Source organism: Arctopsyche grandis, chromosome 6, assembly GCF_051622035.1.
Source record: "Arctopsyche grandis isolate Sample6627 chromosome 6, ASM5162203v2, whole genome shotgun sequence".
NCBI lineage: Eukaryota > Metazoa > Arthropoda > Insecta > Trichoptera > Hydropsychidae > Arctopsyche > Arctopsyche grandis.
Genome location: NC_135360.1, coordinates 10,207,481 through 10,225,537, shown reverse-complemented (window position 1 = coordinate 10,225,537; position 18,057 = coordinate 10,207,481). Strand labels below are relative to the sequence as shown.

Below are 18,057 nucleotides of genomic sequence, written 5' to 3'. Positions count from 1 at the left end.
TATATTATGACGGGGTCTACGTGACGAGCCAGAATGTTAAATTAGCAGAAAACACGAATATCGGAAGGCAAAGATCGAAAATCGAAAGATCTTAAGTCGAAAGATAAAAAAGGGGTGCATGATAAACGGTACATACTCACTGAATTTGCGCGAGCAGGGTACAACAGGAACAAGAGGAACAGGCTTTTAACCCGCACATTAATACGGGAGGAAAAGCCTGTTCCTCTTGTTCCTGTTGTACCCTGCTCGCGCAAATTAAGTGAGTATGTACCGTTTACCATGCACCATTTTTTTTGATCTTTCGATTTTCGATCTTTGCCTTCCGATATTTGCGTTTTCTGTAATTTAACATTCCAGCTCGTCACGGAGACCGGTTATGACGATGTGAGATAAAGTTCACCATTTTATGTACGGTGATCGGAAAACCCCACTCGAGATAGTTGCACTCTCGAGACATCCAAACTTTCAAAGATGCTCAAGAAGAACTAACGCAATACAATTCCAACAAAAAAACGTTAAGTGGAATTTGGATGTTATCCTAGGGTGCTAACCTATTTTTTGTGGAATTCTATTGCGTAAGTTATTTTTGAGCGCCTTTGAAAATTGTGACTTCTCGAAACTGCGCTACTGCAATTTACTCAATGCAATTTAGTGCATCTTTCCGGGAACATTTATGTGCATATGTATATATATAGTAGTCAATAGTGGTTGAATCGATTTTATTTGTTGCCGTGGTGTTTTCGTTGCAATCACTAAAATACTCGGAATATGACGCATGAGATATTTTCACCTTTATTTTTATGTATTTTAACATGCGGAGTGTAGAAATTGGATAAATGAGGATAATTATTAAAAAACTCTCTACCTAGTTAACACAAATGAGGTAAATAGTTAAACCAGTAACGTCAATATACGATAAACATACATATGTACATATATGTACATAGATCTAAGAAATTTTCAAAATGAATTTAATTTTAAATATGCATATTATTTGAGAGCCTTGAATAGATTTTATACATTTGAAATTATCCACAATGAAAAATCTTATTGAGCGATGATGTCATTAAGGATTTATTTTTTTTTAAAACACTAAATAATTGGTTTTTACATTTATTGACATTCAACGATTGCTTTTATATTTTTTTTACAATTATGCCTAAATATTTTTATTTGTATGTAGATTTGTGTTTACGCAATTCTTTTTATTTTCGCATTGCCCGTTTTTTGACCGATAAAAAAATGTACAGCTTACAACATATTTTTTTTAATTGATATCATTTTTATCTGCATACATATTAGATTTTTGACATCATTCAATTTAATAATGCCAAAGGACATTATGACGTATGTAAAATATTTATTAGTCTGAAATAAAGGAGGTTTGTAAAAATAAGACACTGTTGGCATTTTCATTAGCATACAGCTATTCATGAATACTACGAATCCCATGACTAATAGTTCTAGAGAAATCTTATAATACATGATGCCCATAGCACTGCATTCATAGCTTCTCAATTCAATTAATCTATCTTTAATAGGTGTTCTGATTATTAATTAACACATGTATATTATATTTAGACATTTAAATAATTCATTTGAATTTTATCTATCATTGATAGGTGTTTTGGTTATTAACTATTGTAGTATATGTATGTAGAATTTTAAAAAAGTATCTCAAAACCTGAATATTAGGTGAATTATTTGAGAATAAAAAAAAGTTAATTTCAATATGAACATTATTACTAAGAGAAAATTAAATTTTGAAGTCAAAGCTCTACGTAATAAGTTTATACATATGTATTTAAAAGAAAGATCATTTTGCAACCAACCAGTTTGACTGCTTTAGGATGAATTTACACACATACATGTTTAATACTTTAATCATTTAAAAACTTTGATTATTTGAATTTCGTTGATTGAATTTTTTTTTTATATGTCACTCACTCGTGACTATTCGATCATTAAAACCACAAAAAAAAGAACAATACGATGTCAACAATGTATGGGTACTGACATGTCAATTTGGTATATACATACATATGTAGAACAAATTGAGCTTCCATAGCCTTGAATCAATTATGTTCATTATAAATATTCGTATGAGCACAAATATAATGATCATATTTTTTTTATCATTTTAAATAAATACATAATGTTATGTTTTCTGTTGTATATTAAGGAAAAGTATATTTGTCTATACGTAATTGGAAAATTATTACATTTTTTAATCACGGAGGTTCAAGTTCAGTCAAATTCAAAAGTAGCATTTGGTAATGTGTGATAAATTATTATCTTGGTTGCTGAAGTTGTAACTGGTTGAATTATGTATAATAGTGGCAAAATATTTATCATTATTCGGCATTGGTAACAAAATTGATAAGATATGTACCAAAAATTCAATTTACACAAATACTACATTTACTGAATATACAAAATAAAATGACGTAATGAAATTGAAATGTTTACCGTCATCTACATGTGAAATAAAAAAACTCTAGTAGTTTTAATAACTTCATATGGTTATCAAATTAAAATTCTGGAAAACGACAACAAATACTTTATTTGATACATATACATACATACATATAAATTTCAGAATACATGTAAGAATAATCAATATTGTAATTGGATATCTAACACATTAATTAACGATAAATTAATTCGATTTTCCTTTTTAGGCTTTAATAATTACCATTTAATAAAAAATAAAATAATCAATGTAATCACTTATTATACATATACTGAGTTGCATGTAAACAAAATGTTTGGTCATATAATACTTGCTGTCAATTAGGTTTTTTTAATTTGTTAAAAATTGAAATATTGTACAGTATTGGTGCAGGTATTTTCAATCAATTTTTATTGGAAGCACTGATTGAATTTAATTTTTGAAGCATATATTTGTTCTGTAAAGGAAATACTATAATAATTAATATGAGAATTTCAATTGGTATTTTAATATTTATGCCAATATGATTCTTAGGTTTTTGTATAGATATATGTATGTAGGATCCAATTTGTTAAGGGACATGTGGTAAGGTGTCGAAGTATAAGGTGGAACTCGTTTTGCACCTCAAACCATGTTTATTTCTCGATGCGCTGAAATGAATTGTTGATTGGTTGTGGTGTCATGCAGCATACCAACTTATAATCGATATTTACTCGACCCAAGCATGCCAACTTATTATTTATACGTGAACTCTTCTGGGTTTAAAAACTAAATCCTACATGTACATACATATATTATGTGAAATTAGGTATCATACTATAAAACTAAAAATAATAATACATTCAAAATGACGTTTTGAAAATTAGTGTACAATAGTGAAATTTGTGATAAATTGTGCAATCAACGTATTATAAATAAATTGATAAATATTTGAGTAGTTGTAAAATTAAATTTGGTCAATTTTTGAACAAAAATAAAATCTTCTTTAAGAAGTATTTTCGTTTAATAATAGTACAAATAAACTAGGTTTTATCATTATAGTACAATATTAATAAATAAATTGGCAGTTAAGTGGGTTTTATTTATGTATTTCAGAAATTTTAATTACGGCGAGTATGAATTAAAATTCATAAATCCGTACATTACCCACTTTTATTAGAAAAATTACACTAATATGCACCGATTTTATCATATAATTATTATTAAAAATAATGATTGTTCACAATTTATATTTAATGTAAATAAAGCATTTTCTATCTACCTATTTGTATATTAATTTATTTAACGTAATATAAATCAATTTTAAAACGTTTGACGGTTCTCATAGAGTTAGAAGTATCTAGGAATACATACATACATATATACATATGTATTTATGTAAGTTCATCCATAACAATGGTAAATATTCTAAATGTACAATAATATAATTAACTATATTCGAATTAAAATTATATTTCCTATCAAATATTATAATTTACAGTTAGAGTACATTTAACACCAAAGTATCGGTATACTTTTATAATACTCAATTATTTATTCTAATAAATATTTTACTAGTTTTTTTTTTTGCTGAGCATTTAATGATAATAATAATAATATTTTTAAAACGATTTTAACGCTAAACAACACAGTTAAGAGTGCAAGTATTAATTACAATTTGACATTATCACAACAATTCAATTTAGTTAAATTTACAAAAAATACCAAAATTCTATTGGCGAATTTCTTCTACGATTACGATAGTTTTTTTTTTTTAATATATTAAATATAAAGTTCAGTTCTTTCGTATAGGAATAGAAAAGAGTTGTAAGTGCTTTCAAAACTTTTTTTCAGAATTTAAAATTGGAGTAAAATGAAGCGAAGTTCAAAATATGGTATAAATTTTTTTAATTATAAATTAGCACTTCGATACTAAATATGCGTGTTTATAGAAAATGCTGCAAACACACTTTCAGACTTTTAAAGTCAACATATTATTTGAACATTTCAATTGCGTGTATTTGTGCGTGTTCACCACATGAAAAATTTAAAATTTGAATTGAATATAATAATAATTTTTACTTCGGTAACAAAAATTGTGCAGTAATTATCACATGTTGGAACTTTCAAAACGTCTACAATGAGTTTGAATAAAAGATTATGTAAATCAAATTGAAACAGAATTAAACACAAATAAATACTAAAAAAATACCCACCTCTATTTTTTAATTCCAGTAATCAAGAGAGGAACTGGAACAGTATCCAATTATATTAGGCATACAAATAATTTTCACAATACACATGGAGTAGATTTGCAAATGAAACTTCAAAACGATCATCACTAGGATAAAATTGTACTAAGAAGTACATACATACATATTAGAAAACACTGCGTTTCGAACAAAACGCACTCGGTGCACCAATAAATCTGAACACATAGTCGTTATTTTTCATTTAAAGGTATTCAACAATGTCACACTTGATGGATATGTTGGGACAGCTGAGTCCATATGAAAGGTCCAGTCCATGAGGCTGGCTACGATGCCTCTCGGATAGAAGTTTCTGGAATATGGGAAGGATGGCGCACTCGAAGAGTTCTGACTCCGAGCTGGCGGCATGCATTCTCCTTTCGCGTTGACTGTCATGGCCACCTGAACCGTGGCCGTGACTTCGCGATTGTACCCTGGTTGAGCCTCGATCTTGACCGCGACCTGGAGAACCTGAAACATCAACGTTTACCATTACCAAACTGGAACTTTTTCACTATCGTTGAATATAATTTAATTTGTATTAAGCATGTCCTACATCTCCTACTCTGTCTAGCGGCAGATTGAACATCTGGTGTCGACAGATGGTGAGCCATTCCTCTTCTACTCTGAGAGCCTGGAGTGGAGACTCTCTTTGAACCTTGACTAGGAGCTGATGGTAGACGAGAACCTTGTGTGAATAGCTGCAGCTGTGGTTTATTCGGAATCTGAAATAAATTCAATAATTCAAGCTTATGAATATATATTCAAGTATTGAACTGAGGAAGAATATTACTAACTTGTTGTTTTGGAATAACTTTATCAGTGTCTACGTGGTTTATAGTGTCTTGACGTCTGATTTTATTTTCTGGAACTGCGGTGTCTGGAGGAGTGCAGTGATTGGCGAGATCGTGACCACTTCCTAGAAAAACAAATGTCCACATTTAGTATCTCCACAATATTTGTTTTTCCAAAATCCTACCGTCGCTAACCGTATTGAGAATCTTTAATGCTGCTGGCATTTGATGCTTTTCTCTCTGGAGTTGTCCTTTGTGACTGATGAGCTGATGCTGTCGGTGTTTGATGAGGTGTGGACACGTTTGCAGCAGTTGTCGGAATTACTTGTTGATCTCTAGGTTGAATGTAAGTAGGAGTCGGGGGAGTACCGTGACTGTGATGCCTCTGACTTTTTTCAGAAACACTACGTTGAATTGGTGAATGGTGATGACCTGAAAGAGTTTTCAAATTAATACTCATTCAATTGAGACTTGCCAATTTAATCAAATAACTAATCATACTAGGAGGTCTGGGGGCACACGTATACGCAAACGTATTAGTGTCCCAAAGATCACTTTGAGCAACAATAAAACTGCTTTTGCGTTTTTCAGAATCACGCCTTTGACCTGGAAAGTTAACTATTTGAGTAAAGAGAAATTTCAAAGAGAAATCAAAACCAATCGAATCCCATATTACTAAGTCGTTTTCTTTCAGCTGTGCTCATATCGAAGTCTGTATCCATCGTATCATCCATGGGTTCTTCTCGAGCTATCATTGCAGCGTCAAATGTCATCTGCTTCTTCAAAGCGGGTTGTTGTTGCGATTGTTGCTCTGATATTGATCGCTTTTCAGCCAAGTTTCGCTTTTCAGTTTCTTCAAGTTGATCAACTACTGCCGTCTGTATCAAATCGGTGATTATAGCAGACTGTCCAATACTGCTCATACGCCTGTGGGACTTTGCTGGAGCAGTCGGCTGTTGGATGGGTTTAGATGCAGATATAAGGGCGTCTTGCTCACTCTTTTGGTATGAAGGTGGTTGAGCGACGACTTGTTTAGCAGGTGGAGTTTCTTGAACCTAAAATATTCAAACCATAAATAAACAAATCTCATTAATCATGTAAACAAAAATTAAACCCACTTCTTGTCTCCATCCATAGGGTGACTTTGCCAATTGATCTTTTTCCAAAACAGGCCTCGATCCATTGCTAGAAAGGACTTCAGCGTGTCCTCTGAAAGCATTACTAGGCAACTGTTCACTCTTTTGCTGTTCTCGAACAGTTTCTGAATGTGATTTGTAATTGCTGATCGGGGAAGCATCAGTGTGGTTCTTGAACGATACGTTCTTCGTTGTCCCCGGTTCCTTTTTGACTGGTGGTGCCTCGACCGGTAACGGTCCTTGAGAGTCTCCTTCAGATGATTTGGATACTGTTGACACTTCCTTTGCCCTAAAATTAATACGCATACCATAAAAACTATTTCATTGGTCATAACGTTAAATCAATAAAATTTTGTTATACCGATCACCAGCCATTTGCTGTAAAAGGTAGTAGTCTTCAGCTCCTTGGGACGCCGATAGACTGCATAATGATGTGATTTCAGATGTATCTGGCGTAATAAGTAATAAATAAATAAACCACAATTAAAATATAAACTGAGATAAGTTGACGTAAAATTAATTAATACCCATTTGACTAGGATTATCTTTGGGTGCAAGCAGAGTGCTTGGTGCTAGTTTTTGCTGATTTGGAGTAGTCTGAATAGCTCCTTTGGCAGGAGCAGCAGGTAAATCTGCTCCCAATTTACCCATTAGCATCTGAAAAGGTTCATTAGACTTATGTACATAAGACTTAAATTTGAGGGACATTTTCAAAATTTGACCTTCGATCAATTGAATATTACCTGAAGTTCTGTTTCTTTAGCTTGTAAAGCTTTTTTGTATCTTGAATTAGTAGCTCGTTGCTCTCGAAGACGGCGTTCTAGCTCAGCAGGAGGTGGTGAGTGAGAACCTCCTCCACTAGTACTACGGCCTCCACCAACAGGTCTTAAAGTAGCTCTCATTCGTTTGTCGGCAGAAGTAGTACCTTTCTTACTACGTCGTAGTTCTACCAACTGCCAGCGAAAATAGTTAATTAAAAAATTAACCGTCTTAGTCATGGTAATCTAATATAAAACTGACTAAAATTGTACTGCAACAAATACCTTAGGAACAAATACCAAGCAAAGTGTAGCCGTGGTGCAGAATATAATAAACACCGATATCAAAATGAACACGGCATCTTTATGATCAGCAAGCACCTATAATACATTCAAAATTATTTATGAAGCAATCAAATAATTATATAAATTCATTGTCCGATTTAAATTATATACCAGTGCTATGGGCGCTCCCATCACGCACATAATAACCACATTATAAACAGATAGCCCAACGTGTTTTGAATCGTTCAAGGCAGGAATTGAAACATTCCTCGTCTCCCATGCCAAAAAAGCTCCAAATATCTACAACCAAATAAATAATTTAATTCAAATTCAAATAAAAAAAAAACAATATTAGTTATGAAAGATACTATAAAGTGATATAACAGTACCATAAGAAGACCTTTATATGCATAAATTATCCCTACAAATATAGTCATCCTTTCAGATTGGCAGTATTCATTTTCCCTAATAATCAATACGTCCTCACTGTTTGGATGTGGCTGAAATATTATTAAAAATGAATAACTGTCTGAAAATTTCAATTAAATACAAAAATGCATAGAAGAAATGTCTCACATAAGGTTCTAATTGTTTAGTTTCCCTGTAGAATGGATCCGAAATTTGCCAAGTAGTCATTATTGCGAGGTCTATTGCCAAGAGTACTCCTACCACCATGAACAGTTGATAATCTTTTATTACCTGCAAGATTTTACAAGCAATTAAAATAATTCTATGATAATAGCTTTGTTAAATCATGATTGATAAATAACCTTTTTATTCAATTTAACATCAGTAAAGATAGAATGCACTCTCCATGTCTTAGAAAACATTGCACCAAATGCCAAACTGAACCCAGCCATCAATAACCAAGCTCGAGCAGTACATATGTATGGAAAAGCACCTATACATAGTTATATCATTAATTAATTGAAATCAAATTGTAATTATGCTAATATGTAATAAATTATATCTTACCTATGCTACTTAATCCACTGTCTAGTCCTAAAAATATAACACTCATATACGTGAGCATACATCCAATGATGATTAAATTGTTCAAATGTGGCGATGACATCTTTATATATCTAAAATCAAATTGAAAATATAAGCAAACATATGTATTTATTAATAGTTCTGTTTGATATTATATGCAATACCTTTGATTCCTATAAGTAATATTGACGACTAGAAACAAAATTGATAAAATAATTCCAACCACTGAACAACTTGCCAATACTGCATATATCGTAATGTTTACTTGACTGTGCTCGATTATATGCAAAGTTCTATCCTTTGGCGGGTATCTAAAGGATTCATGTCGTTATTGTAAGAATATTTCGACTATACATATTCAAAAATTGTATTCTTTACCTTCCGATCCATCGTAAAGGGTCACCCATTGAAAAATCGAGCCTATTCAATTCCGAACAATACTCTCCTACTTTGACTTCTTCGTATGCTTGGAATTGCTTTAGTAAAATAGAGGCCTTCCTTTCGTTATCGTAAAATCGAACAGGACCCTAAAATAGAAAACAAAATTTTATACTTCATTTAAATTATTTTTTATCAAAATAATAAATCATAAATAAATAAATACTTACCGTAACACCTTCGAAGCTTATATTTCTGAGGGCTTCTAGAAACAATTTTTCCCACTCCGGGTCTCTGTATTTGAAATCTATAACCGTTCTATTTTTGCGCATAATTTTAACTCTTTGTGCTACATGTTGTATTGCCAAAGCCACTGCCCATATTCCTACAAAAATTTAATAAGAAAATCGAAATTATTTCATAGAAGATAAAATTTGACTAAGCAATGAGATAAAACATACCATCATAAGTATATCCATGAAATCTTGAATATTCAATTCCTCTCCTGCTGTCATATTCCACTTTATATTCAGATGCAGTCTACAAATTGAAATTAAATTTAAATCAAAATAAAAATACACCTATAAAACTTAATGTAAATATAAACACTCACTATTCCCGATATAGTAATATCACCAGTGGTAGAGAGTGGTAGTAAATCTGTAATAGTAAAAAAATATGCTTATACATATGTATGTATGTAGATCTGAAAAATTTGTTTTGTAAGTTCATTCAATGCTTTAACTTATTTTGCCAAATTGGTAGTATAGTGACTCTAGAGTAGAAAAAACTCAAGTTAAAATCTAAAAGAGATTATTACCGGTAAGTATTGCAGCTTCTAGTGAAGTGGCAACATCTGAATCGTTACATCCAGGTCTCATTTCGTCATGTTTCGTCCACCATTGATCACTATAGGTGCCCATGATTAGCCATTGATAAGCTCTTCCGAACATTTCCAGCCTAAATTATTATTATAATAATGATAATATAAAATACACAGTTCATAATAACGTTTGATATTAAGCAATACTTTTTTTTTTCATACTTATAAGCTTCACAGAACACTTGAACAGCCCACGATTCATTGAAATTTCCCAAAATCACTCTGACATCTTTTTCTTTGAGTTTTTCCAAAGCAGATCTCACTTCAGTGGCGAAGCTTTGCGTTTCTACTACATTGAAACCGTTATGATCTAAATCAGCCACGAGGCGATTGTGAGCCTAAAAATATTGAGTTTTGAATCCGAATCTTTTGAAAAGTTAAGGCGAATCATATTATACTTACAAGTGAATATCTGGGCTCATTTTGGTAAATAGTTCCAACTCGAGTCCAATTGAATTGACGAAGCAAAGCAAGTCGAGGTAAGTTGAAGGCATTTTCAGATGGCACAATTCGAAAGAAATTCGGAAAAGATTCTTTTGTGAACATTGGATGTGTGTCGGCATATGATAACTGAAAATATATTGTTTTGTGTGGTATATTCTCATACACTTCCTGAAAAGTTTGGGAATATTACAGTAAAATACCTGAGTTAGATGCCAATGCTTAGACGCCTTTGCAATTGGATCTGTGACGTGAGTACAAGCAGCTCCAAACAACATCAATTTATTAGGACCAGAATGCATCATATCGAAAAATGACTTTACACCAACTGCAGCATTGCACTAAAGTGAATATAATAACATATTTCAATGTTAACCAAAAGTACATGAACGACGACCTCTTCGACGCATAAAAGAAAAAATATTGGTTTGAAAACATGAACAGTTTATACCTCAGTATCATTCCACCACATGTGCAAACGATAGTTTCTCAGTACGCCACTGTGCTCGTTGACATGATCGAGTGCTAATTTGACACTTGGCATAACTCCACGACCTGTTGCGATAAAATTATTTATAGTTAATCAATTAATAGTGGATTATTTGATAGATAAATCAAATAAAATCAATACTAACCCAAACTGGATTGATCAACGCCCTTTCCAAATGGGAAAAATCCAGCTATGTAAACATCGTGTCTTTTGTTTAGTATGCTCTCGATATTTGGCTTTTGAGCGTTGCAAAATTTTCCCGCCAAAATCGAACAAAATACAAGAGACGTTACGACAGTCAACATTTTCAATTGTTCAATTAATGCCCACTTGCTATTAGCAGCCATTTTTTGCGACGAATTTACAATTCAAGATCAAGACATGCTGTGAATCGACTTTGATTTTCTGAAAGTTCAAATATAAAATTAGTCAAACGTTTTTTTTATAATACAGTATGAATTTTGAAATATATGTAAAATGAATGTTGTTGATTATTCAGTACTACAAAGTTGAAACTTTTCCCGTCACGAACATTTTGACCCTGAGCATGCTTTCACGATTGATCGCCTACGTGGTCAGGGTCGGGTCATTGTTCGATTTTGGGTGAGGTCAATTCAATTTGTGAAGGTAAATTTTAATATTTCGACTGTGACGAGCGTTCAATTTTTAAAATTGGAAATCAATAATCGAATGTGCAACGTCGAACGTGAATTGATGAGTACAATTTAGCCGTTGAATTTACCCACATTAATTCTATAATATATGTATGTGTATATTTTTATCACATATAATTAGACTGAAACACATTCAATAAGTAAAGCTTTGAAAATTAGCATTGATAGATAACGACAAATTACGATAGAGGATTTAGAAATCTGATTAAAATAAACCGTTTACATTCATTACTTCATAATCCGAGCACCGCCCCGTAATAAATGTATTATAAATCAAATAATAATAATGAATTATTTCCATAGCACATTTATCCAGGTCATAACAATTATATATTTTGTTATAAAATAAAATTAAACATTCAAATTGATTTTTAACTTTGATCAAAAAGTGTTCGCATTTTCATAGAATGTATAATATATTCTGATCGTATAATTATTTTATTAAATTCGCATTAAAAACGAAACAAAACTCACAATTTTACTTTATCTTTAGTAGCACACATCCCGTTAATTCACATTTGAACATTTACCGGTGAATTTGAACAATTTTGCTTCAATAAAACATCGTTTGCCGAATGAGCTTTCAGACGTGAACCGCTGCTGTTTCAGCAAGACTCTAGCCTGAAATGCGATCAATTTCCATACGAGAATACAAACTGCGAACGGTAATTACAAATTTCACTCTATGATAACACGCGTTAAAGGTTCTTTTGGATTAACCATTCGAGCGCACTTATTTCATTTTAATACCGACAGGGAAAAAGGTTAGACGTTCACTCGGCAAACCGTAAGTGTAAAAGCATTTCATTTGAAAAATGTGAAAATTTGTACTGAAGAGTACGGCACTTACGACGTTCGGTCAGCCGAATGTTGACACTCTAGTGGTGCCCGTACACGTTGAAATTTACAAATAATTTATTGTGCAATCAATGCTTCAATCTTAGCAATTACATTTATATACTTTAACATAAGCCTTCTACATATACATATATGTACATATTACCCGTCATATTTGAAAGTTTCGGGAAGTCCAATATTCAGTTCTAAAAACACTATTTCATTTTGAATTAATTCACAAATTGTTATCACTACTTTAATTTGATATGTTCAGAATCTCGGAAAAGCAGAATAAACCTATTACAAACCAATAAACCTATTCTTTTTAAATATCGTAAAACACAAAATATTATATTTGATGTTTCACGAGATATTTCTCGAAATAAAGAAAACCAGACATATGCCAATTTTAAATATAATGGGCCGTTATTAACGGCTCATATGTATATTTTTGATTTTCCAGTACATACATACATATACATACAGTGTTTCTAAATATTTTTATTACGGATTATTTAATAAAAACACAACACACTTATTTGAATGCTTTTATTTTTTGATTTTGATTTTGAACTGCTTTTTATTGTTTGTAAATTATATTCACAATACATCTTATATCTATTAAAATAGTTACTGATTTACTGATTATTTTCTATTCTACATTTTTTGTTAGTATTTATAATATTATCTTATTTTAATTTTAGTGTACAGCATAATAGAAAAAAATCTCAAACCTATTAACAATAACGGTTTTGCTTGAATATTATTGAAATATACATAATGCTATGCATACATTCGTGTCTGTTTGCTGTTTAAAACATTTACGGACACGAACTAATGCAATTTTTCAATATATTTACATTTAAAAACATTAAGCAAACTTTTTTTTATTAATTAAGATTAATTAAGTGCAATAAGCATTTCATTGCTTCCTATCTAGAAAAGAGTATGGGACTTCCCATATATTTACCCCACTCCTTTCCTTTTGGGTATATTTCCTTAGAACGTGGGAGAAACTTTTAATTGATTCGTCGTTTCTGAAATTATTGGTATTCTATGTTCCAAATACTTATGTGAGTGGTAGAAATCATCATTTGTGATTGACTGTTTTTCCTTCCCGCGCAGTATTTAATTGGATGGCTGCCATTTCAAGAGGTTTCCGATTTATAAATGAAATCGTTGCTACCGTACCCGAGCTACCGTAATCGTTTGCTACGTCAGCAAGCGTAGGTAGTCAGAGATTATTTTAACCTATTTTTCTGGTAGCCTGTGCCCATCATTATCACCATAAATGGAAGAGTTATATGAATGGAATTAATAATCTACTCTGTACCACTGAGGCATCACGGGGATGTTTTTTGTTTACATTTGGTACTAATACAATACATAAATACGTATGTGCTGGCTGTATATGTACTATTCTGTCTTTAATATTGTAATTTTATAATAATACAATTGGCATTGTAAAACTTATTTGGATATACATATGTATACATACATACAAACATATTTTCACAGTTAACCATAGAGTGAATTTTGTGTGACCTGTCGGTACTATTGCATATATAAAAAAAAAATTACGTATAAAGGAACATTGGCAAATAAATTTAAGAAGAAATCCACGAATATATTCTTTAGATGCGTTAAGAACGCGATATCATAAAAAAAAGAGTTCAATTTTTACCTATTTTGACTAATCCGCATCAGTTAGCAATATCCAAAAGGAAAAGCATATATTATATATGTATGTATGTGTATACATTTGAGTATGATTATAATTTTTTTTTAATAAACACTAATCGATATAAATACTGTGCTAACATTTTAAGACAAAAAACAATTCATTCTGCAATGTGAACTATTCAATATGTGTATGGGTAGCGTTACGGGGTGTAACATCAATCGATATGCGCGCGACTTTTACCATAGACAAGAGCTTTCTTGGCCATAAGCTCCATTCTGTTCAACACAGATTGTCTATGGTTATTTTTATTTGCAAATTTGCCATTTTATCTAAACAAATGGGTAAATAATAACAAATTTAATATTCTACGATGAATAAAATAAATAAGAAAGAAATTAAATCAGTATTTTCATCAAAAATATGGAATATTATTTGGAATCGACAGTATTTAAATTCTAATCTATTTTTTTAAATACATAATTATACCGATGAAGCAGAATAATTACAATGACTACCGTTTGGTTTTGATTCAATTTGATTGTATATGATATACAAATAATATTATTTCTATTATAAAATTAATTTTTCAATAATGTAATGAGCATATGTGTTGCATTTATTTAGTATTGATAATATTTCATACGACGTTTGACATAAAAAATAAAATAAAATGCTCTCAACAAACCTTACACGTAATGGTATTGTAAATAGGTACCTGTCATATGTAGCTGTTGGGTGTGTGAAATCTTTGATTACGCGTTGACACCTGTCTTTTTGTGTAACATTTCAAGAGAACATCAACTATTACATTACTGTTCAAAAAAATGGAGAAAATAATAACGCGTCAATATTTTCCAATTCGTATAATTTTTTGTTTGACAATTTGTAATTCAATATTTTCATGGATTGTTCCATTTCGCTCTTACAAAAATAAGAAATCACATCGCGTGTGTGTAAAAAACGAAATACTTGATGACACATATAAAATTATAATATATATGAAAATATTTTTTATTATCCTTTTCTTGCTCACTATAGAGATGAAACTTTCTCTCCCCCTTTCCATGGGGTCACGTTTTTAGGTCAATCTTGTAGAATCTCACTATCCCTGAAATTCGCATATCTTTGATCTATTTTCGCTGTTTTTTTCTCGAAAAATTTGATGTCGGAAATGGAAAATAATTTTTTTTGCAGTTACATTTTATGTTCGACTTCGTAAATGGCCTTGCCGAAAACAAGATGCAACAATTTTCCAAATATTTTCATTTATTTCATAAAAACAACTTTTGATTGATACGTTTATCATGCGACGAAAATAAATAAATAAAAATATTTTCGATCAAACGAAGAAAAGACGATTTATTTACAAGCTCCGAGATTATTTTTATATATCCTCAAACGAAAAAAAGCCTACGAAAATTTAACCTACTCAAAAGAAAACTTCGATGAAATAATTGGATAATTTCGTTCTTAAATTATTTGGTATTGTGACGACGATACGTAGAAATTCGTGTATTTTCGGATATTTCAGAGGGGAAAAAATAAATTGGCGTAAACAAACACGACTTTACTACATTTTGTTGGATTGTAGGATATATATTTTGGTACATACATACATATGTAACATCACCGAGCTACACGTACCTCACAATATATTGATTTGCTGATCAGGATGTATAAAACGAATCCTGCAATTATTTTACAACATTCAGATTGATAACAACACACGTAAATTGAATGTAATTTTTTTTGCTTTCGTTTGAATAAATACATTTTAAAACATATCTATTGTTGGTTAGTAGAAAAACAAATGAATATTAAAATAAATTAAAATAAAATTATTGAATGAAAAAAACTATTGAAATAAAGTTAATAAAATGTATACTATTAGATTGGCCATGTTTAAGCGGTTTATATTACAAATACCGAGCGAAGCCGGGTAAAAACACTACTGTTATATAAAAAACTGTTCCCAAGCGAATATTTATTATAAAATTAGTGACATTTCAATTATTTAATTCGACTACAAATATTTTTTTAAATATACAAAAAACAAATGAATAACGACAGTGCCTAAAAATAATTGACATTACTTAAGTAATGTTTTTAATTGAAATTACTTATGTAATGCTTCTTATACCTTATTTCTTGCTGTTCCTTTATTTATTTTTGTGAAAAATTTATTATTTAAATAAAAAAATTGTAACAAAAATAAACAAATGAATAGCATTTCAAATTTATTGGACATTTCTTTCAATTTCTTAAAATGTTTTACAATTTATCATACAATATTCTAATCAATCAACCTATTTTTTATAAAAAATTAACTCAAGTATTTAATATGAATTTGCGTAAAGTATAAAAATAAACAAAGTAGACTACGAAATTATAAATTCGTATAATTTAAAAATATATGTACAATTTTCTATCGCGTGTTTACCACGAAGCTTATCATTTTAATCGCGCTCCGTCATTGAAATATATAACCGAATTGCTTTCCCGCTCACACTCGGTTAAAAATAATAATTTCACACACTAAGTGTATGTGGCAGCCCTGTGCTCTTAGAAAACAGTAGCAAGACCAATTCAGAACTAAATTCGTCATCTACTTCGGTCGCCCCCGAAAATATTTCATTTTTCAGCCGGATCACTCTTGGCGAATTCGTATACCTTTTTTGCAGCAAGCCATTAAAACTCACCGCGCATACGAACGTCCGGCCAATACGGTCCATATTCGTTTGCGAATTCGATTCGATTTGTAACGTTTTGATCGTGCCCGAAAAAAATCATAAAAATATAAGATGAAAAACTAGCGTCGCGGCGCGCGTACGAAACGTCGCAAGTGCCGTTAAGTAATAAGCAAAATTCAACCCACGGTCACATACGAATAGGGAGGCTTTCGAAAAGCGCATAAAGAGAGCACTGAAATGCCGAACGGTAATACGGGGCTGAAGGTTATGGCGCGATTTTGGACTCTAGTCGCGTGCGTCGTAAGAGCGGTTTTCGATTGTTTCCGCTGTTATATTGTGAATTTACAAAGTTATCCCAAATTAGGAGTGTAACAAGAGGGTGGGTGGCGGTGGAAAGGGACGCAAGACGGTTTAATGTGCAAGCGCTGTGCGGAAAATGCGAGCGAGAAAGAGACGGCGCTATCTGGGTCACAAATTCGGCTGTCATTATCGTGCGCGTACAACAGTGCAGGGCCTTAATTACACCACCGTATAATTATTATTAATAAATAAATTAAAATATCGTAATGTAATAAAAGTTGAATTATTATTCTAATTATGTTATAGTATAATTTTCGGCGAAAAATTTATTTGATATTTAACTAGTGAGTACTGGAAAATTATTTTCGATAAGCACTTTTATATTGAAAATGTATAATATTTATAGTACTTTAATATAAAACCATTTCATATGCTTACTTACCTACCGCCTTTTAGTACTCGATTCCATCTAGATATTTTTTAGAATTACATTATTAATAAAATATAAATTTGACGGGTTAATAATATCAATCCTTCAATGTATCAAATATATCGTAAATGGAAAAAAATGCCAGAAAATAATGTACACACTGGAAAAATACTTTGGACTGATTCGTAAATAAATATTGACGCTGATTTCACTGAGCAACAAAAAAAAATTACCATAGCAGAAACTAATCAATCTTTACTAAGTTTGACCCACTGAATTCGAATATGATAATAGCACGGAGAAAAAATCCGTACAAAAAATATATTTTTGACTTTTAAAATTCGCTAGATAATTAATTATAAGTATTTTAAAACAATAAAAAATCACAATCAATAGAAATAACATCTCACTATTGATTATAATACTCACTTTGAGCACAGCAATACTAGATTTTGAGTTAAAGACCGCAAAAGCCAAAAAACGCTCATATCTCGTAAACGATCACGAACCAACAAAAATCGTTATCATATTCAAATCCAGTGGGTCAAATTTAGTAAAGATTGATTAGTTTCCGCTCTGGTAACTCAAAAACGTGATTTTTTGT

General features: G+C 31.2%; 1 protein-coding gene across 1 annotated transcript; it reads right to left on the bottom strand.

The window, feature by feature from the left end:
• Positions 1 to 4,885: 4,885 nt before the first annotated feature.
• Positions 4,886 to 11,185, bottom strand: GABA-B-R2 (gamma-aminobutyric acid type B receptor subunit 2). The gene is made up of 27 exons (XM_077431864.1): positions 10,984 to 11,185; positions 10,800 to 10,903; positions 10,552 to 10,689; positions 10,310 to 10,477; positions 10,070 to 10,245; positions 9,845 to 9,984; positions 9,638 to 9,684; positions 9,486 to 9,564; positions 9,255 to 9,409; positions 9,025 to 9,173; positions 8,811 to 8,957; positions 8,629 to 8,738; positions 8,424 to 8,554; positions 8,230 to 8,352; positions 8,043 to 8,153; positions 7,825 to 7,953; positions 7,654 to 7,749; positions 7,354 to 7,563; positions 7,138 to 7,267; positions 6,972 to 7,059; positions 6,593 to 6,899; positions 6,151 to 6,529; positions 5,967 to 6,080; positions 5,670 to 5,906; positions 5,478 to 5,599; positions 5,237 to 5,405; positions 4,886 to 5,151 (listed from the first exon to the last, which is right to left on the bottom strand). Exons 1-27 carry the CDS (start codon positions 11,183 to 11,185, stop codon positions 4,886 to 4,888), a joined length of 4,227 nt encoding a protein of 1,408 aa, XP_077287990.1.
• Positions 11,186 to 18,057: the final 6,872 nt, after the last annotated feature.

Coding starts and splice junctions, on each gene's coding strand:
- GABA-B-R2 (XM_077431864.1), bottom strand. CDS start 11,185: ATGGCTGCTAATAGCAAGTGGGCATTAATTGAACAATTGAAAATGTTG. Junction 8,739..8,810: donor ATTACTTATAGGAATCAAAG/GTATTGCATATA, acceptor ATTTGATTTTAG/ATATATAAAGATGTCATCGC. Junction 5,152..5,236: donor CGCTAGACAGAGTAGGAGAT/GTAGGACATGCT, acceptor TTGATGTTTCAG/GTTCTCCAGGTCGCGGTCAA.